At 37.0% G+C, this 22,366-nt stretch overlaps 1 protein-coding gene across 5 annotated transcripts in view; it reads left to right on the top strand.

The window, feature by feature from the left end:
* Positions 1-19,854, top strand: part of MLLT3 (MLLT3 super elongation complex subunit) — a 108,215-nt gene extending 88,361 nt beyond the window's left edge. For 2 of the 5 annotated variants that reach the window (XM_015849093.2, XM_015849094.2), the window contains exons 6-11: positions 350-428; positions 3,858-3,990; positions 5,532-5,631; positions 8,600-8,671; positions 9,969-10,040; positions 16,253-19,854. In XM_015849093.2, the coding sequence (XP_015704579.1) occupies positions 350-428; positions 3,858-3,990; positions 5,532-5,631; positions 8,600-8,671; positions 9,969-10,040; positions 16,253-16,384 (588 nt within the window). In that variant the 3' untranslated portion in view covers positions 16,385-19,854. The remainder of the gene's footprint in view (positions 1-349; positions 429-3,857; positions 3,991-5,531; positions 5,632-8,599; positions 8,672-9,968; positions 10,041-16,252) is intronic. The other 3 variants (XM_015849095.2, XM_015849092.2, XM_015849096.2) reach the window with 2 other exon arrangements.
* The last annotated feature ends 2,512 nt before the right edge of the window (positions 19,855-22,366 follow it).

Raw genomic sequence — 22,366 nt, 5'->3', positions numbered from 1 at the left:
CAACTGCAGTATGGCAAGGGCTAAATAATCTTGGGTCCATGCATTCTGTTATGAACTCATTTAAGCTTACATGAGCCACTCAAACATGGTAGCTTCTTGTTGAGATTTACACTTTGCTAAAGCACTGTGTGTTATGTATGTTGAGTGCTTAGCTGCTTTTGTATTGTTTGCCTTGTTGACTCCTGAAGCAACGATCTGAAAGTATTGTTCTGTTCTGGAGTTCTATTTTCTTCAAAGTATGCCTGAAGCAGTAGCTAACAGTAAGTGTTTTAGGCAAAAATAATAATAATAAAAAGGTTCGTTATAATGTTATTTATTTATTTATTTATTTATTTATTTTCTTTTTAAGTCTGAACAGCCCAGTCCTGCCAGTTCCAGCTCCAGTTCCAGTTCCAGTTTTACACCGTCTCAAAACAGCAGACAACAAGGTACCCAGAAAGGAAAAATAAAAATATAAATAAAAAGAACGTGTGAAATGAAGGAGCCAACAGAAACAGGCTGATGGCATCTCATTATCGCTTTTCTGCTGACTTTCATATGCTGAATTGGCCACTGTTTTTCTTTAGAGGCTTTTCCACAGGTGTTTGGAAATATGACTGTAAGGGCAGAATAAAAGGGGAGAGAAGATGCGTATCTATGTGAGAAAAGGGCACAAAGAATATTCTGAAGTGCTAGATATGCACCAGTCAATTCTTATGCTAAACCCAAAAGGGTTTCTCTTCTTGAAGCTGTCCTCTTGCAGGGTTATGTTGCAATGTGCATGTGTGCTGCCCAGAGCCCCACTCAGGCTGATGTGGCTTCTGGTGGAAAGTGCAAGGATGTGTGTATGTGGACCTCTTCAAAGAGTCATGATATTCCTGTATTAGAAGCAGGTTTAAAGAGCATACAGTATTTCCTTTGGAAGTGTGACTGGGGAAGAATGTGGTTATAAGTTAAGTTGACGTTAAGTTTGCATTTTGGCTTTCTGGCTAATAATTGCAGTTTACTCAGACCTCAGAAAAGAACTGCAATCTTATTCTCAATGAGCTTGCCAAAGGAATTTTTCTGTGAATCAGCTGAGATTCATTATACACAATGTATTAAACTACTTAGTTCTTGCCTTGGCTTTTTTCCCTGCATTTGTAAGGTTGTCCGACTGATAATGTTTTTAATCAGCTTTTGTTTCGTCCTTTAGATATGGAAGCATTAAAAAGCCAGCCTTTTGGCTAATTAAAATCACATTTCTTTTATCTATTTATATTCCTCAATTGTCAACTTGCTTTTAAGTTTATGAAAATACATTAGTACCTCAGGCAGACATTTTGTTTACACAAAGGTCTGTGTATGATCTGTATCTGTCCTGCTGCTTTTCTGGAGGTGACTGTCACTGAATTTCTAATGTGTTTCTGGCAGCATTACTGCAGGTGAAAAAGCAAGAGCTGAAGTGAACTCTGGCTGATAGCTGGCTTTAAGCATTTGTTTTATAGCAGATGATAAACAAAACCCTTTCTTGCTGAAACCCCATTTTTGCAGTCATAAAAATGTCATTAGTGCTGTGAGCTGTCTATGACAAAACAGCAGGTTTTGATACCCAGTGTTCCTGCTAGGTTACCTTACGTGGGAGAAAAACCCGTTGATGTAATGTTTTCTTCTCAGCAAACTGTATTCATCTGTTTCTCCTGAGTCATATATAAGACAAATCACAAACTGCCTTTCATTTCTGTACCTTCAGAAGAGTAGGTGGGAGACTTTCCCTCTGATGGGAAAGTACACGTGTTACATACCTCTTTGCTTCCTTATCACAGTAAATAGCAATTACTGCTGGGAATTCCAGTCATCTAAAAACATCTGTTGCCGAGGTTGTGCATTTGCATAGCAAGGAATGAAGCACTAGGCGTACTGTTGTATGTTTGCCCTGTATATATTGTGCTTTCGTGGAAATCCATGCTTTATTCTTTAACTAAAACTTACAAGGCCTATCAGTCTTTTTCCTTTTTTGTTCAGAATCAAGTGCTCACTCACTCAAGTGTCAGAACCACTGCAAGATGGGCTTTTTGTTTTCCAACCACTTTTTGGGTAAATATTGGGCTAACCGAAGTTTTTTCAAGTTCTTTTGCCCACAGGGCTTACTTTGGGTTTTCTGTGTTTCCTTGCCAAGCATATTTTCTCTTGGGCAGCTCTTAGTTTTCAGTTTCTTGTGAGCCACTCTGATTTTTTTGGAGAAAACAGCTTCTATAACCTTCAAAATTTTTTTTAAAAAAATAAAAGTTGTAAATTAAGTATTATCAAGGAGTAAAGTTCAGATGGCACCGTGATTACCAGAAACAAAACACTTAAAGCTTAACACTGCAGATTACTAAGAGGGCAGGCAGAAGTCAGTCAGCTAGGTATGTAGTGTCTTGCTCAGAACTGCATAACTGATTCTCAATTCATTGAAAGCATGTTTGAATGGCAGTTGTTGAATGGCTCATTTTTCTCCAAGACAGAAGAACGAGCCCATTGCCAGCTTGAGTTGGGACTGTCTGCCCCAGAAGGCTGCATGGAACAAAATGAAATGGCCCTCTGCTGCACTTGGAAAAGACATAGGCAGGGAGAATGAGTTAGCTCAAACCTAGGAGGACAGGCTATGTAGGGAGTTTGTTGAATGTGTGCTGTTTTTCTTCTATTTAAAAATAAAATCAAGCACTGTTGTTCAGATTGTCTTCCAACTCCCTGCCAGCCCAGCTTGTAGGGACAAGAAGTCTGTAACCTGCCTTTCCTTTTGGTTTGTGTGAGTGTCTGGTCTACTAGGACCATGACCAGCAGCATTACCTAGGCCTGCTGTCACCCAGCCTCAAGATGTGCAAACACCTGGAAGAAAGCTTGCCTCAAACTGCCTCAACTTACAACTTTTCTTGCTCAGACTTAGTTGGTTGTAAGCCATACTCAGCAGTGGCTTTGAAGTCAGTTACACAAAACTGGTCAAAATTATTTGACCCGTGCTTTGCCAGCTTTTGGGTAATCCACAAAGCTATTCCTCCTCAGAAGGGAACACCCTCTTTGTTAAGGGGTCAGGCAGAGAGATGTCTGTCTGCTGTTTTGGCTGTGACCAAAGATAACACTCCTTGGCTCAGTTCTGCCATTAGCAAATACAGAGTGGAAAGGCTCATCTCCCTTTGGAGAACGCTGGGGCTTACTTCATTAACATCAGTACTTGTGTTTCTTTAGCTGGTAGAGTTACTGGTTTTATTTTGTTTTTTGCTTTTTGTTGTTTTTTTTAAACATATGAACATTGGCAAAGAGCTTACTTGACCTGCAATTGACCTTGAAATAAAGGGAGCTGCTAAATCTATGTATATCAAAAACAGGAAGACAAAGACTGCCTTCACAAGTACAAGTTACAGTCAGAATGATTTATTGGGCTTGCTTCTCAGTATGTGGATTAACCTAACAAATATACCATTACCAGTAGGTCCCTGTAGGTCTGTACTGGCATGTAATACCCTTTGACAAAGCAAAAAAACCTAAAACTTAGCAATTTAAAATAATCTTGCTTCTAATTATACAGTATTAATAAATTTCTCCTAAACTAAAACATGCACAGAGAATAGCTGTTGTGACAGCATTTTATTTACTTCATCTATGTTCTAGGGAACCAAACCTGCAAACACTTGAACACGAGTCACTTCATTGTCAGAAATAAGTGCCAGCAGCATAAGCCCCCAGTGCATTACTTCACTTGTTTAATATTTGACTCTCCCCTCCCAGTACAATGCTGGGAAAGTCACTTTCTGTTATCTGTAAAGCTGGGTAATTTGCCTTGAACACTGTACAGTGAACTTCATTTACCTGTTGGTTTGTTTGTTTTGCTTTTTTGTTGTTTGTTTCTGTTGTTACAGGTCCATTGAGGTCTATAATGAAAGATCTGAATTCTGATGATAATGAAGATGAATCAGAGGAACAAGATGACAACGATAATGATTCTGAGCTGGAACGACCTGTGAATACACGAGGAGGAAGCAGGAGTCGCAGGTGAGTATCTTTTGATGGCAGATAGTTTGGTGGCCTAAAAATTCTTCCTGATACACATGGAATGAAGTCTGATGGTTCTCAAAGAGTGCTGAGTAGCAAATGGACAGAGCTTAGATTCATATTTAAAAATAAATAAATAAAAAATGTGTAAACAAACAAACAACTGTTAGAATTAGCCATTCCCAACACAAACTGTTTTTGTACAAATCCACGTAGATATGATGAACATTCATCTGACTTTTGTTTCACGCCTTTGACTTCAGAGAGAAGTCATAATTACTTTCTGGTATAAAAGATAAAATTAAGTCCTTTAATTGCTGAATGAGCCAGTCTGTATGTAACGTCTCATTTTCATGACCCCTCTGCTTACCAGCTTTACTTTAGAGTTGTTAAATTGGATCAAAAACAGTGAAATTGAATTCCAAGCAATTTCTATGCTGCATATCATAAATAATAAGTAAAAGTGCAGACAGAAGGTAAAGCAATTGTCAGTCACAGAATTTACTTCTTAAAAGGTGGTTCTGCTTCCTATCTACAGTTTTACAAGGGCATTTCCATAAGTCAGCTATTTTTCAGGCAGCTGGAAGTACTTTCTGCTGAATCCCAGGCTCCCTCAAGCCTTTTCACAGCGGATCCTTTATCTGCTGGAAAACATTTTGCCTGTTCTACCATTTGTGGGTGCACAGCACCTAAGCATGTCTGACAGCAACTAGTCTAAATGGAAAGGCAATAGGAAAAGTATACGTGAAGTTTAACTGCTTCTTTGGCACACTTCAGCTGGTAAAATCAGAGGAAAAATGCAAGAAGCCTAGCAGGTTGAGAGTTCATGTCAGGTCATGTTCTAGAAGGGATTCTTACACTTGGTTTAATCTCAGTGTTGAGATTTTATTCCTATTTTTGACAAAACTCAAAGCTTTGTTTTCCTAACTTCTTTATATACTCAATAACCATATTCTTTTTTTCCAGTTAGCAAATATTTCCTGTTGTTCCTCAGTGAATGAAGGGTAAGAGTGGCTAGAATATGAGCTTTTTTACATGGCCTTTCTTGAGAAACATAATTTTAAATTTTAGCCAGGAAAGATAATGTTATTTATGTCAAGAAACAAAGAACTGTTAATTGAAGCAATTTTCCAAACAAAAGTACAGCTTTTAGAAAGCTTCTACAAGAGTAGGAAAATATCTCTGAAAAACATCTTCTCCCTTTCATGTGGCTGAGATACAGATTCACTCCAGTAATGATGGAAACAGCAGGTTAATTTTTGAAATATCTAATTGTTTCTCTAAATGTTATCTGTTGTTAACTGAACGGTGTCATCTCAGCCCAGTGAAAAGGATGCCATGCTACACTGGACTTTTTCCAGAATGCTGCCTTATTTGGATGGTGCTGTGCTAATGAGCAGCACTTTTCCAAGTTACTCTGAATAATAACTTCCATAGTAAAGGATTTATTCTTGGCGTCCTCCTTCAAATATGAGCTTGGTTCTCTCCTTTAAGCAGCCCTTTGACTGGCCGTGTAATCTCTTGCCTCTGTTTTTTCATAGGGTTAGTCTGAGTGATGGAAGTGACAGTGACAGCAATTCAGCTTCCTCACCACTGCATCGTGAGCCAGCACCACCTTTATTAAAAACTAACAGCAACCAGGTAAAGTCAGGATTCATAAATGCAAGCCTCACATGGAGCATGCCTTGCACCTGAGAAATACATATCATATTTTGATTACTTCAATAATGTTACTTAATCTGAAAATTGACAAAACCATTTTTTTTTTTCAGGAGATGGAGAAATATTTGGTTTAGAAAATACTCTGAGAGCAAATTATCATTTTTATCCCTTTTTTAAGGAATGTGTCTATTGCATCAGAATTAAGTTCATAAGTTAATAGTCTAAACTGGCTTTACACCAGTTTTACAGTTCATATTGTATTTGTTTTATTTTAGCATTAGACACAGTTGAAATTGATAGGATTAATCCCATGAGTTTTTGTGTTTTGCTTTTCCCCTCTCTTTCACCAATGTTTGACTTGAAGATGGAGTATTTTTTTTCCCTTTACTGAGAGATACAGTAGTCTTTACTTCACATAAGGAGTACTCAATCCATTGTAATAAAAGCTGGCGTTATTCATGTCACTTAAAGTCGAATATATTTTGGAGGGGGGAAAAGCCTATAGAGTAGGTTGTGTGTTTAGCAAAGAAAGGAGGATCTGTGATCAGAAAGCATTCTTATTATCCACCACAAATACCATAGGTTTTTTCTAAGATGATCTGTACATAAGTTTCAAGTTTAGTTAGAGGTATTTTTTCTGAAAAGAAACAAGCCATGAAGAGTAGTGTAATGTTGCATTTACTGAGACATAAGCACAAAAAAAATTAAATATGTATCTGTGACCTGTTGTTTAATGAAGATGTGTACTTCTAAAGAAGTAATATAATTAAGTCCATAAACGTAAGTCCTAATGAGCAACATCTCACTCAGTCACATATTTCACTTTCCTTTCCTTTTTGTTGTACTAACAGTATGTTTACTGGCCCACCTAGATGCTTCAAAAAGTAGCAGTGAGCTAGCTAAAATGCAGTGTCTCATTATTTTCTTGCATTTTTACAATTGATTCTGAAATTTATGGAAGTATTAGGACAGTCTTTAGCAGGGATTGTGGTGATTAGACAAGGGAAGATTATTTCAAACATAAAGAGGGTAGATTTACGTTGGATATAAGGAAAAAGTATTTTTAAGTGAATGTAGTGAGGCAATGGAGCAGATTGCCTAGAGATGTAGTGAATCTCCCATCCCTGGAAACATTCAAGGGCAGACTGGACCGAGCTCTCTAGGCAAACTGTTTGAGCTGTGGATGTCCCTGTTCAGTGCAGGGCAGTTGAACTAGAGGATCTTTAAAGGTCCCTTCCAACTCTGAGGATTCTGTGATTCTATTACAAGAGTTCAGATTGCATGGGCCATAGTTGCAATTGAAGTCTCTGCTTGGTAGCATAAAGCTGCTTACTATGAACATTCTTTTGCCTGATGAAATTAGGCTTGTATAAAAGTAAGTCCATTTATAGAACAAAAAGACTGAAAACAAGTTAATATTGCTAGAAGTGTCTTCTAGCATGATTAGTGCTTTATCTCATTTAAACAAGAAGTTCAACTTTAATTATGCATCAAGAACACTCTAAGAAAGCAGCTTTTCCAAATACAGTATGTCCTTGCAGAGTTTCTATCTAATACAAAGAACTTTCTTTTTTTTTAAATATCAGAAAGCTCCTAGATCCATGCCTACAGATCATTTTTCAAGACCAGTCACTTCTTTCCACTGGCTTGCACTGTACAGTGCCACAGAGGTGCTGACTCAAAGAACTGGGATTTTTCTTCAGCAGAGTATGTTTTACTTTGTGGCTGTGCATTGCTTTTGGCTAAGTAAGACCTTAGGTAAGGCTAGCTCAGATCTGCAGTCATTTTCTCTTTGTCAGGAATTGGCTGCCCGCTCCATTGTATATTTATGGTGCTGGTTGTCTTGGGGAACATATATGCAATTCTAGCCATTTATGCCAAGCGAGGTGGAAACTGAAAGGAATTTTAAGATAGCTGTCAGTGAAGCTTCTGGGTAGTCTAGAATGCTTTTCTTTCCTTTCCTTTTTTTTTTTTTTTCTTTTTCTGCAGGCTTTATTTCCATTGTTGTACCCACTTAGTTTTGTATTCTGTTGTGACTTCTCAGGAGGTTTTGTAGAAAATGATGCTATTAATGTTGGTTTTATTTACAAGGAAATGTGAAATAAAATCTTCATCATCTTTGATCATATGTTTTTCTTTTATTGTTTTACAGAAGAACTGATGATATTGCAGGTTAGGAATGACATGGTGTTTCAAAAACTCTACTTTTAGCTTCAGAAAATGTTTTGTATATGTAGAAATTAAACCATAGTTTTTATATCCTCAAATTATTCCTCACCTCAGTCCTAAGATTTTCATGTAAGGCAAGATGTTCTGTTGCTTGTTTGTGAAGCATCCTTTATTCATATATATGGCAGCAACTGGCTCTGTTCTACATTGAAGGAAGAGTACTGTAGACTTGCAAGACAAAATGCTCTCTAGTTTTCTTATTCTTCGTTAAAACTCTTGCAATCACTTCAAAGACTGTTTTAGAATCTGAACTGTAGAAGAAAGGAGCCTTTCATGAAAACTCATGGAAAATATACTGATATGTGTCACTTCAAAGGTACTAGTGGGTCTTGTTGCATAATTTGGTGTCTGCAAAATCAGACCTCTTTTCCTACCAGCAAGGTAAAGATGCAAATATATATGTGTATATTGAGAGGTTTAAATAACATGAAATTAATTACTTTTAAAATTAATGATGTCAAGATCACTCCAATCCAGCAACTTGACATTTTCAGCTTTTTTTTTTTCCTAAAAAAAGAAATAATTAAAAGTAAAAGGGCAAGTTGTTTGAATTAAGTGAAAAGTAATGAAAAGCCTTGTTTTGAGTTTAGATTGTTTTTTTTCCATATGTTTTATTCTTTATGTTGTTAACAGCAGATTATTATTATTGGTTTTTTGTATGTAATTGTGTCCAATTATGCATTTATTTTTTTACTGGATTTTCTTTTTTTTTTCCCAGATTTTAGAAGTGAAAAGTCCAATAAAGCAAAATAAATCTGATAAGCAAATAAAGAATGGTGATTGTGATAAGGTAAATGCCAATTAAATAACAGTAGATTATTCTAGAATGCAATATTAATGTATTTACTGAAGACAAAATACTTACTGTTAGAGTGAAAACCTGTCGTTGCAACATCATAGCTTTGGGTTCCTTAAAGTGGAGATTGTTCTTTTTTTTCTTCTTTCTGTAATTCTTTCTTCTTTTGTGCTATTTTGAAAATGTTTTTCTTCTCCTCAAAACATGCAGTGATTTAGGAAATATGATCAGATGAGAACCTGCCATATACTATTTATTTTATCTATTCTCTTGCATGAATTTTCATTGTGGTTTTCAGATGAAATGGAACAGGAAGCTGAGCAGTAGTATTTTTAGTCAGTAAACAACTGAAATAAATGTTATACTGCATCATTTTGTTGTGCATTAGTGGTGTGAATTAGGGAATGCCAATGTGATTTAATGCATTAACCAAGACAATGTCAAGCAACACATAGAAAAGTGGTTTTGTTCAAAATCATGTCACCTGGTCACTGCCAAGAGTCTCAGTCCTTTTGAGAGAGAATGTTGTTATTTCCCACTGCGGACAAATTCCTCTTAAATTTTATATAATACTGTATTTTATTTGTGCTAATATGATGTAGGAGACCAATGCTACAGTATCTGTTGCTAGGTTTTTGGCATTATGATCCATATACTTTTTTAATTTCTTAAGCAGGGTGCAGTGTTTCTCTGTGCTTAAAAGCAAACATGGTGTTTGATGTCTCAGGCTGAAGGAGACAGTTGATACTTGGGTGGAGAGATGGGATATATGTGATGTACCAGGATTGAAGAAAGTGAAGGTGGCTAGTGGATTAATTTTTCTTTATCTTTTTCCCCTTATGTCTCCCTATTGGTGCAGAAGATTCATTACTCAAATTTAGAGGAAGAGAAGAAATCAGTTGTGAGACTTTCGTCTCATGTGGAATGTTGGGAGAGTTTTTTTTTTTTGAATATGCTGCTTGGGCAGCTCAGGTCTGTTACATATTTTTTGCCAGAGTTGAGATGGAAATATTTTCTTCTCAAGTAAAGGGCCACATAGTTTCCAAAGAGAAAAGGTAGCTCTCCCTTTAGAATTTAAGTACCATACCACTTTCAGTGTCATAAAATATCTAAGAAAACCCACTAAAATTTAGGTGTGGGTTGTATCAAGCTTAAGAAAACTAGCCTGCTAAGTAAGAAAATCTAGCTTAAGGAAGGTGTAAAATAAAATTTCCTTTTGTATCTGAGTTTTTTGAAATACATGGCTATGATTTCATTAACAAGTTGTTTATTTGGGGGGATTTGTTTCTAGGCATATCTCGATGAACTAGTAGAGCTCCACAGAAGATTAATGACATTGAGAGAGAGACATGTACTGCAGCAGGTGAGGAGCACTCATGAAAAATCACAGCGTGCTCATTCAAGTTGTGAAGTCACATTTTATTATTTTTTTTCCCCTTCGCCTAAATCTCTATAATCAGATTTGATAGCCTTAAAGCCTGTGTAATCTATTTCCTGCCCATTACACTTACAGCATAGCTTAGGGCATTTGTAGACATTCTTTAAATTGAGTTGCCTCACTAAATGGTAAGATTAAAAGTTAAACAAACAAAAGCCTATCTGAGATAATTTTTTTGTAATGCCAATCTCGTTCTAGGAAAAAAAAGTGTTTGAGTCTTTTGAATTCTTGGAAGTAACAAAATGAAAAAAAAAAAAAAAGTATGAACTAAGAAGGCTTGAATTGTATTTACAAATTACACAATAGTAAGAACTTTTATTCTTTGTGTGGCACTGCTAGACACCACTGGATTTCAAATAGTGACAATGAGGCAATAAAGGCGTAGTAGCAAAACAGATGTGATTGTAGCACAGATGGTTATATTTCTCACACTTAAATGCCTCTTGTGGACGTGTTATGAATATGGAAATTTTTACCACTTCTGAATGACTGCTGTCGCTCATCAAATTTCTCAACACTTGGATGAGTGTGTTTAAAAAAGAAAAAAAAGAAAAAAGAAGGAAAAAAAAACCTCTGATAAAGCCTCAGTAGTAATTTGTGAATGCTTTTTAGTTCAGGCTTTGTTTGCAAAGATCAAAAAATAATTGCGAGGTCAATGAAAAGGAAGATCACGATTGAGAATATTCTTAAAGAAAAATACTGATGGCTACATCAGGTTTCATGTCTTCTGACACACAATCATGCATCCTTTGTCCTGTATTTGGTACTCTTCACATTTACTGCGCTGTTGTTTCCACTGATCACTTTGTCTTTAGTGCAGACTAGTGTGTTCTTAAGACCAAAGCACATTCCTAGCTGTAGGAGTTTTAAACATAATTGTGGCATTGAAGTGGAATGACAGCAGCAGTGTGTGTTCCTAAGTGATGTTTGCAGTACCTTTGGTTTGTTGGAGCTGGTGAAAATGTCTTGTACATGTCAAAATCTTACCTGCTGATTTTTTGGGAATTTTTACAGAAGCGTATGATCAGAATAATGTAGACATCAATCAGGACTGTAAAGAATTCTAATGTCAAAGAACTCGAAGTTTTACTTGAACTGCTGAGGGTTGTGAAAATGAACGGAAAGTTTTTTGCTGTCTGAGTTGTTAACAAGACTATAGATAGTGACAGCAAAGAGGAATATGGCTTGGCTGGAAGTGACAAAAATGCATCTTTTTGAGAATGTGGCTCTTCCTCAAGGGAGCTATTTCTCTTTGAGATGCTTAGTTAAAGAAAGATGAAACTAATCCACCAAAAGAAAGAGAAGACAAGAAAAGCGTGACGTTGAGCTGTAAGTGCCTGAGAAAGAACTAAGTAACTGTGGTATCAAGTGATTCTTAAAGATATGTAATCAATGTCCAAGAAGGAAAAGGTGGATGAAAAAGTACATTTCACCAAGAAATGAGTTCTGTGAGAATCTCCTGAGCATTTTGATCCAAATATTAGACCATGACTAGACAGAAATTGGTCCAAAATTACATTTTAAAAAGCACTCTCTCCAGCATCTTTCACAGTGATTAAGCATCTTATTCTCCCTTCATCATTTGCCATAAAAAAGTAGGGATGATCAAGTCTGAAATGAGATGTTAATGCTGCATGTCCCATATATTCAAATCTGTCTTTCTGAAGCTGGGCTCCTAAATCAATGTTAGCTGAGCATAAGTTGTTATCATGACCCATGAAAGAAAACAAGATTTCTGGTAGGCTTTGCCTTTTATTTTGATGTATCTTCATCAGGTGAAAAATCTCTTTAAAGCCAATGTACTAGACAGTAGAAGCATAGGAAGAAATTGAGAGTATGCAGCTCTGCTTAAAATTACATTACTCATGCCTATAAGATGCGTAACTTCAGATGGCAGCTATCTTCTGAGAATTTTCTGCAAGGGGCAGCTTGCAGGTCTGGAAACTATCAAATGGCTTAAAACCTCCATAAATTGAAAAATTACTGTGTCATTAATTGCACTTCGGCTTCCTTAAACACACACACACACTCATTTGCTTGTTTAAAGGCTGATAAATAGTTGCACTATGATGGATAATGATGAAACTGAGCTGGAGAAACATTATGTAAACAAAGATGTATGTTACAGCAGAAAAGCAGAGATTACTACACCAGGAACCAAAAGAAATATTTTTGTCTTTTGCTGCCTGAGCTCTCTGAATATAACATTTTAATGCAGTGTTTTTAAGATTGCAACTGTCAGACTTCTTGGCAACTAATCTCAACCTTTTGTTCTTTTTCAAATATTTCTGAATAGCACAGAGATGCAAATGCTAATACTGTAACTCATGAATTCCTCATTCATGGGCACACAGGCAGATGTTTTTCATTGAGCCGTCTGGGTTTATCTTGATATATTTTTATACATCCCTTCTAACTTTTGGGGTTCATTTCAGTCTTGTTTACTGTGGTTTCAGTCTGGTGCCCTGACATAGTGCCTATATTTTGTAAGGGCAGGATGATATATTAAAAGTGTTTATATTTCCTTTGGTCTAGGGCCTAAAAGCCCAAAGCAGAACTTTATCAGTAAAAAGTGCTTATCGGGTTAGTTTGTTTTTTAAAATATACAGTGCTACTTAAAAATACATGTGGTAACACTTCAGTGTAATCTTTGTTCTTAAAATCAGGAATATTGCTGTGGGGATTTGGGGAGTTGCTGGTATTCCACAGTAATACAAGAAAGCATAGACAGAATTGTTCAGCATAGTTACGTCCTCTTGGCCACAGCTTCTGTAAATTTTTGCAGCTAGTTATTTATCATACAGTGGATATTTGGGGACCAAGTCCATGATTAGATTCCTAACTTTACAAAAGTAGGCTTCCCTCTTGAATGAGGCTTCAGAGAGTGCCTTAAGATAAAAATGTTACATACAGAAGTTTCCCATTGGTAACAACATTATATGCATATGAGACAAAGAGGTGATTTGAGACAGCCAGTATGGCTTCACCAAGGGTAGATTTTGCCTAACCAATCTGGTGGCCATCTATGATGGAGTGTCAGCTTCTGTGGATGGGGGAAGGGAGATAGATGCCATCTACCTGGAATTCTGCAAAGCCTTCGACATGGTCCCTCACCACATCCTCCTCTCTAAATTGGAGAGGTATGAATTTGAAGGGTGGACTGTTCGATGGATTAGGAATTGGCTGGCTGGATGCAGTCAAAGGGTTTTGATTAATGGTTTGTGTCAGGGTGGAGGCCTGTGACACTCAGGGATCGGTCCTGGGACCAGTGCTCTACAACATCTTCATCAGTGACTCAGATGGTGGCATCGAGTGCATCCTCAGCAAGTTTGCGGATGACACCAAGCTGTGTGATGCTGACAACAAATTGGAGGGAAGGGATGCCATCCAGAGAGAGTGAGGTGATTGTCCTGCCTCTATTCAGCTCTTGTGAGGCCCCATCTGGAGTAGTGCATCCAGACATGGAGCCTCCAGTACAGGAAGGATGTGGAGCTCTTGGCTTGGTCCAGAGGAGGGCCACTAAGATGATCTGAGGGCTGGAGCACCTCTCCTGTGAGAAAAGGTTGAGGGAACTGGGCTTGTTTAGCTTGGAGAAGAGAAGGCTCCAGGGAGACCTCATTGTTACCTTCCAGTACTTGAAGGGAGCGCAAAAGCAGGAGGGGGAATGGCTGTTTATGAGGGTGGACAATGATAGGACAAGGAGGAATGTTTTGAAACTGAGATGGGGGAGGTTTAGATTAGATAATAGGAGGAAGTTTTTATGGTGACGCACTGGAACAGGCTGCCCAAGGAGGTTGTGGATGCCCCATCCCTGGAGGCATTCAAGGTCAGGCTGGATGTGGGTCTGGGCAGCCTGGTTTGGTGGTTGGCAACACTGCATGTAGCAGGGGGTTGAAACTAGATGAGCATTTTTCAACCCAGGTCCTTCTATGATTCCATTTGAATTTTTCTCTCATGTTGGTTGTAGGACAGTAGGAGATGGAAAGGTGTTGCAAGAACTAATCAATCAATAACTAATGAATCAATAACAAATGAAATATGCAAGTTTGAACTAAAAATTCTCATATGGGAAAAAAAAACCTAACTGAAGCGGCACAAATTTAAATGAAGTGTTAATAAGGGGAGGGTTGTTTCTTTGTGCTTTCAGAGTTTTGGACATCTGCAAAGCAAATCAGACAATTTTTATCTCCCCCCCCCCCAGCCTGTGGAAAGTAGAAAGCAGTGATTGGAGAGGCATTTTTGTTGTAACAGGCATTTTCCTTTTAATGTTTTCTTGTTCCCATTATATAATGAAACAGAGAGGGAAAAATTATAAAAGAGTTAATTCCAACATTTAGTTCTTTTCTATGTTGGTATATTCCTTTCATATTTATCATTTTAAGGTATATTCTGTTAGCCATGAGTGAATAGGTATTTCATTCAGCGGTAGAAAATAAACTCATCAGAATAGTAAAGCTCAAGAAAGCGAAGAATATTTAGCAGCAGCATTTCAGTGGAGGTGTATCTGGAAACCCCAGATGAACATGGGTTTCAAATGGAAGTTACAAATACTGAGCCTAGCCTAATACAGAAAAAAATGGTTGGAAGTGTGGAGCAGAGGATCAATATTCTGTCAGTCCATTACCAAGAGGTTCTTTTCAGGATTGGGAGCCTTTTCATGTGCTCACTTGGAATATCTGTCTCTTGGAATGTACAAGTGCATAAGGGGTCAATAGCTGTAGTGCTGCCACCATTTTAGCCTGGTCTGACAAATTATACTTAAGCTTTCCAGGATTGTTGACTGTATATTTAGGTGGATGAACATTTTAGCATATAATATGTGTGGAATTACTTGTTACAGGAAATTCAGTGTTGACTATGAGCACTTCAAAAATACGCACTACAATTTAGAGACTACAAAATGTTTAAAGTATAGGAACAGACAACTTGGATATTAATATTGGTTTCACAGAATTACAGACTGGTTGAGGTTGGAAGAAATCTCTGGAGATCTTCTTGTCCTAACACACTGCTTTAGCAGGGCTACCCAGGGCAGATTGGCCAGGCTCATGGCCAGGTGGCTTTTGGACATCTCTGAAGAGAGAGATTTCACAACCTCTCAGTACTCTGTCACCATCACAAGAAAAAACATTTCCTAGTGTTTATACAGAAACCACTGTGTTCTAGTTTGTGCCTATTGCCTCTTGTTCCATCACTGGGCACTCCAGAAGAGAACCTGGATTCATCCTCTTTTGCAGCTTTCATTCAGGTACTTACGTATTAAATACATAGTCAAGATCCAATACTGAGAATGTACTTACATATTAAATACATGGTCAAGATCCATACTGAGCCTTTGCTCCACCACACTGAATAAATCATCTCACGTAGATGAGGTGCACTAGTTCTTGTTGTCAAGGACTCCTAAGAGCTCTTCTGTTTCTTAGAATGAAAACTGTGATTATAGATTAAGTAGTTACCATAGCTTTTAAACCATTAGTATTAGTCCTTCATGGTAGATCTGTTTCTACAAAAAAATTAAGTATGTTATTTGAGGGAAATAATACTAGTACATGAGCTAACCACAGATTTGAGAGCTCTTGAGTACTTCATTGTTGTTTAATTTAGACTAGCTGCTGTAAGGATCTCTTTCTTTTTCTTCCTTGTAAAAAGGTTTACACCAGTTATTTTCTAAAGCAACTTGTTTGGCAGCTAAGCACAGTGTATGTATTCCATAGAGAGTTGCCTGTTTTTTTGGTTTTTTTAAATTGTTGTTAAAGCAATTGATTGTTGTTGTATGAGTACAGCTGAAGGTGCTTTTTTTTTTCTTTTCTTTTTCTTGTTTTCTTTTTTAAATTTAGGTGGGGTTTTTGTTTATTTCTGTAATAAAGACTGACCTTAACAATATGAAGATTTTCTTTAAACATTGCTAGACTGGTGTAACAGATGTTAATGTTCTCAAAAAAAAAAAAGAAAAACTGCAGTCTGGACCATGGCTCTGTGTCAGCTAGTGATAGGGATAATGGTTTAATATGCAAATATTAGTGAAGTGGGTTTGTTTTAATGCTGTTCATATGATACTTCATATGATACTTAGGGGCATGTTAATGCACTCAGTGGAAGCATCATTTTCAGCTGTATCTTTTCTTTCCTTTCAGATAGTAAATCTTATAGAGGAAACTGGACACTTTCATATCACAAATACAACCTTTGACTTTGATCTTTGCTCACTGGACAAAACCACAGTCCGAAAACTACAGAGTTATCTGGAAACATCTGGAACCTCCTGAGGATTCAGCATCTGGACGCATCTAAAACTGTTCTCTAAATGAAACATTCAGAATGATGCAACCAAAATGGGGGAAAAACAAAGCAACCTCATTCAGCTTTATTTTTCATTAAAGCCAGTCATCATCTCTTGATAAAGAAGAGGACAAGCAACAGGACTCAGAGGACTGCTCTTCTCAACAAGAAAATGCTCTGGAAGAGTTTACCTGGATAGCCTTGAAAATCAAACACACAAAAACAAACAAACAAAAAACTTGGTCTTAATGAATGTGTATGGTATCATGTATCTCTTTGTGGTGTTCCAGTCCACAAGATGAATGCATGTTCAACACACTGCCTTATTGCATAACTGATCTATTTATTACTGCATACATGTATTTCCAAGTCAGTGAGTCACTGAATGACACTACCAGATGTTGCAAGTAGTGGTATTCCATGTATGCTTTTTTGATTCAGTCTCATCAAAAACCTAGTAATCTTATTCATGGTTGAAATCCCACTTCTTGCTAACTTTCTCTAGACAATGAAAACACTGCGTTCTTGTTTTCATTTCTGCACTTCCAGGAATCAAGATACAAAGTGAGGGACCAAATGATGGTCCTACATTTTGCCTCCAGTCTGCCAAAGTGGGTTGGACCATGGCAGGTTGGATTGCAAGTCCTTGGCTCTATCCATTTATTGATATTGGTTATGGTAGAAAATGCACCAAATAGATCATATGACTTGCTGTCTAGCCTTAGTGAATAAACCATTAGAACTTCTAACAAAAAAAAATGTTATGTATACTGTCCTGAATCCAGAATTTTTTGCAGTCTGAATTTTTTGTCTGTTTTAATGTTATAAAATTAAATATATATGAGTGAAGGTGTTCTGCAGGATCATCAAAACAGAAGAAATACTGATCCTGTCTTCTAAGGAAATGTTGTAGAAAATTCTTAATCTGGAGCTATTTATTACTATGAGTTTCTGCACTCCTTTGCTTTTTGCCATAAAACTATTGACATAACATTTTTTGTTTGTTCATGCAGTAAATAGTCTCCTTACCCTGTTTGGGGATTTTGATTTTGTTTTTGTTGTTTGTGCTTTTTTATTTTTGTTTTCTTGTTGTTGTTGGCTTTTTTTTTTTTTTTTTTTTTTTTTTTACAACTGCTAAATTAAAAACCTTTATTTGAAAATTAAAAAAAAAAAATTGGTTGTTATACAGTTACATGTTGGGATAAATATATATATATCATATATGTGTGTGTATATATGCACATATTCACACATATATAAACACATACACATATGTCTTTTACACTCCCCGGATTCAGTAACATGCTTGTGCTTCCAGAAGGGATTTCTTGTCTATAAAAATGAGTTTTCTTTCATGCTACATTTTGTTTTGTTTTGTTTTTAATGGGAATCCTTGTTCATGCATGATAAATTAGAGGAAGTGTTTGATAACGGTTTGGCGCTGTCACATTGCTGATGGTTTCCTGATGAAATCATTACCTTTCTAATGACTGAACTCTAATTGCTAAAACAAAACCCCGTATTGAAAAGAGAAAAGAAAAAAAGAAAATATGTACTTCTGGATGCAAAAGTTTATTCAGATTTGCCAGCCTTAAAAAAAATGTATCTTATTTCTGGACAGGCCAGTATATGTCATGTATATGCTTTTATGCCACATGTGGTCTATGTATAGTGTTGAACAGTAGCATCTGTATGATTTATTGTTTCATGCGCACTGTTTGTGTAGCACTGTAAAACTAAATTCCTATTGGGGTTATTTCTTATTCAAATAGTAGATCTTAATACTGTTTCTTTAAGTCCAAAGAAAATTTTACACCTTACTGTTTTTGAGAGGGTGAGCTGGGTATTGGGCTGGGGGCTATTTTCGTATTTAAAATGTTGTTTGACCACACTCTGCAGGAAGTTCTTCTCAGGCTTCCAAAGAACAAGTGTACTTTTTCAGTAATGTTATGACTCTTATTGACGATTGGCATGAAGCATACTTGAAGCATTATGTTGTTCTTTTGAGTCCATGTCTTAATGTGCAATTGTTGGAGGGAAATGGGGATCATTTTAAAGTTACTTCTAGCGTAAGACAGGTGATAGTTGGGAGGAGGAAGGGGTGCATGTGAGGGGGATTAACTTCCAATTTTTATTAATATTTTATATGAAAATGTTTGGAAATCTAAAAACAACCATAACTTTTGGTCCACTGGTGGTTGTTCAACATCCTGTCTCTTAGTTATACCATATACTTGTGGAATTTTCTCCATTTTGACTTTTCCAAGTTTCATTATTACAACTCCTTCAGTCTCAGGAGGGGAAGGGGAAGGATTCTATGGTACTGCTAGTAAGAATGTTGGACTGTTTTGTTAGAAGTGGTGAGATATATCGTTTTACCCTTAAAATACTGGATAAGCTTTAATGTTCATTGACAACAAGGGTAGAAGAAAACAGCAAGCTGGAAAACAGGTGTAAGAGACTTGTAGTATCAAGTTACTGCTGAATTAAATGCAAATTGTGGAGCATCCATAAACTCCTTACTCTGGTTAATTTGATGAGGTTGGGAGAGGGAAGAAAAAAAAATAGACTGAGGAGTTATGTGTGTGTGCATGTTGAGTTTTCCACAAAGTTCTGATAGAATAAGAGTTACCAAATGTTGATCTGAGAAATACGTTAGCTATTTTCGTCTAATTTTGTATACAGAAACAAAATAAATTCTTGTTCAATTAATTTCACACAGTCATATTTCTCTTAAAGAAATTGTTGTAAGGCACCCTACCAACATATAGAAACACTGATGTTTGGGATTGGTTAAAATGTTTCAGCAATAAATGTTTTGGAGTTGTACATAACATCAAGCTATTTAAACAAAGCTGTCTGTGAGAATTCGGGTTAATTCACTGAAGTAAGTGGACAGAGGCTATCGGTGAGTTGCAGATTTCAGAGCCAGTGAGTCACTAGAATAGTAGTTGCTTTATCCAGCTAGTAAGGACAGTTTCCTTTCTTGCCACTAACTTCACATCCAGGTGAGTAGGCAAGTTTTGGTATCTTTCTAGAAGTCTGGATTTATTGAAAGGCCTTACAAGATACTCAGTATCTAAATTTGAAAGCCATCATAATTCACAGTGAAAAAATAAAAAATAAAAAAATAAATGGGTGTACTCTTATCAGAGTCTTTCAAGATAAAGTAAAACTTGTGCTCTCTCTCCCAGAATGTTTGGATCATAAGAAATGGCCAGACATTTCGCTTGGTGAATTTACTGCCTTCATTGGTTTGGTTTATTAGGTTAAGTCTGTTCTTTTAATTTTGTACGCATTGTATACACAGTACAGTGCATTTGGAGAGCCCTAGTTTATTTCTGATAATATTTGTTTTAGCCTGGGAGAAGGAAAATTGCAAGTTCTTGGGTTCTGCCTCATCCGTTGTCCATCTTTCCCTTTCTTACAGTGAAATAAAGTATGTTCACAATCTGTTTCAGGTCCCTACAAGTATAATTTTAACTTCTTCAACATTGTGTTACTGTTTTGGGGGTCTCCTGGGCAACCCACTGATCTGAAGTCCCATTAGTCTGCAAAATGAATAGGAAAATTGTAGACCAGTCTGAATAGAAAACTGCCCTGTTCCATGGTCATATGCATTATCTTACCATCAGAGCACTGTCTTGAGTAAGATGTTTGATTTGCTTCCTGCTGTCTTTGATCACACATATCATTTTCTGTATTTCATGTCTTGCTGTTTAATGCCAAGCCCTCTATCTTTAGACAGACTCTTGCTTCTGTCTGTAGGAGTTTTTATTTCCGTGTTTGCTAATTGGTCCATTAACTTCCGTGATTCAGTGCAAAGCCGGAGTGTATTTTGAATCGCTGTTATTTTCTCAGTGCTGCCCTGTGAGCTTTGTAGTGAGGTGGTCTTGAGAAAGTGGGCTTTGAATTGGAAAGACAAAAACATCACTCTGTATGGTTTAAATATGTATATTGGCAGTTTTAGTACATTGCACTGAAATTGGGGCTTATTGGTGAAAATTCTGTCAGACCTTCCATACATAGCAGAGGCTAGCAGGAACCACAAAAGTAAGCAGTATATAGAACATGCTCCTAAGTTCAGCTAGTGCATGTGTTAGCTTTTTGTGTGTGTTCTGTTTTTGGTTTTGTTGTTTGTGTCTCAGTTTGCTTAACTGTTAAGCAGTCTACAGCTGTATACAGTGTATGCTAGGAAGCTCCTCTGTGTAGTGTACAAGCAGTTGTACTGTTAGGCATGAAAGGCTTGCAAACATGATGATGGGGAGGGACTACTACTCATATTTCTGCGGTGCTTTTGTGCGGCTTGGGAGCTAATCAGTGCATTAACACAGCTAAAACAATGGCATTTACAAGGCAGCTCTGTGTGAGTGAGCAGATAAATTAACATCAAAGCACAATCGTATAAGGGCCTTGCATTTACTTGAACAGCAAGAAACGCCACTGTGACTAGACAGGAAAAAGAAATATTACCAGAGTGAGAACAATACCCTTTCAGAAGGGAAGAAAAAGAAAAAATGGGAGGGGAAAGGAGGGGAGTAGTGTTCAAGGCATCCCTTAGTAACTGAAAGTGGTTCGTATCTTAACAAAGAGAATACAGTTTGCTGGCTGGTGGTTCTGTCTGCTGTAAGATACCACAATGACAGAGCTTGCAAAGTGGCAGCTTTTTCAGTTTGCAGCTGTACTGATTGTGTCGCTGCTGGCTTGATGAGACATGTTGCAGTATAGTACAATAATCTAAGTTACCTTATGATTTGAAATGGTAATGTCTGTTTCATATTTGTATGACTGTTACATCTGTGTTTTACCCCAGTTGAATTTGTTTTACTGCAAAGTGATAATCTTGCATTTTTATTTTTATTTTTTCATTCTTAATTTACCTTTAATTTTTTTTAGCCTAGAGATTTGAGCAAAGTCAAAAAGAAGCCTGTGAATACAGCAGATCTGTTTTCACCATCAGTAGGTACAGTTATGAGTGGAAGTATCCCTTTCCAGAATGCTGCGTCAAATGGGTTGTGCATTTTCTTACTTTCCTTCAGAGATATGATGCTATAAAACTGGTCCTACCAGTTTTTGCCCTTCTCCGCACTCTGAGGCATAAATGAAGCCGACAGGGAAACAGAATTAGAGGTCTGGGTCCTGTTCAGGAAATGGTTTCTGAAGCTGTCTGTTACATTCTTAGTCTTACCTACAAATAATTCTCATCTATGAACGAGGGGAGGAAAAATGCACTAAAAATATTTTCACAGTGGTAATGTATTTTTCCCACAATAACATACCCTTTCCAAATCCATAAGCGTCTCAAGGCCAGCAGAGAAACTACATATAAACCATTAAGAAATCAAAGGTATTGAAAAGATAAAACAAATGAGTTGTATTAAAAGCTTGGCTGTGCAAGTAATAAGGTTGTAATGCTGATACTGCTTTCAGTGCAGGGCTGACATTCCTAGCACATGTGGTTTGTGTATCCATGTCTGAGTGGGTGGTCTAGAAAACAGTGCAAAGTGCAGCAGGAGGGCTTAGCTTTTGAGCAGTGCAGAGAAGACATTCTGAGTGGATTCTGCCAGCACCACCCGGACTATATGTGATAAAACAGTTTTCTTCTAGCTTTCTTGAGCAGCTAAGCTTTCACTTTGAAAATATGTAGTTGAATAAACATTTTTTTTTTTTTTTAATTTTTAAAATTTTTTTTTAAATTTCCTAGCTCTGTTCCTCTGACACAAGCTTATGAAATGTTTTCCTTTGGAAGCTCTCAAATGTGGGAGGAAGTTAATGCTGCTTTCACCAGTGTCACTGTCTTTTGGCTCAGAATATGAATTAAGATGAAGTTTCTTTTGAATGTGCATGCATGTAAGATAGGATGTGGCTTGTGAGCAGAGGGACCTAGCAATGTTGCTGTTGTTATTACAGAAATGTGCGAGTTAGACTCTCTCAACATGTGAGCAAGCAAGGCAAATGGTATTTGTGAT

The sequence above is a fragment of the Coturnix japonica genome, chromosome Z (genome assembly GCF_001577835.2).
Source record: "Coturnix japonica isolate 7356 chromosome Z, Coturnix japonica 2.1, whole genome shotgun sequence".
Taxonomy (NCBI): Eukaryota; Metazoa; Chordata; class Aves; order Galliformes; family Phasianidae; genus Coturnix; species Coturnix japonica.
This window is presented reverse-complemented; position numbering and strand designations above follow the sequence as displayed.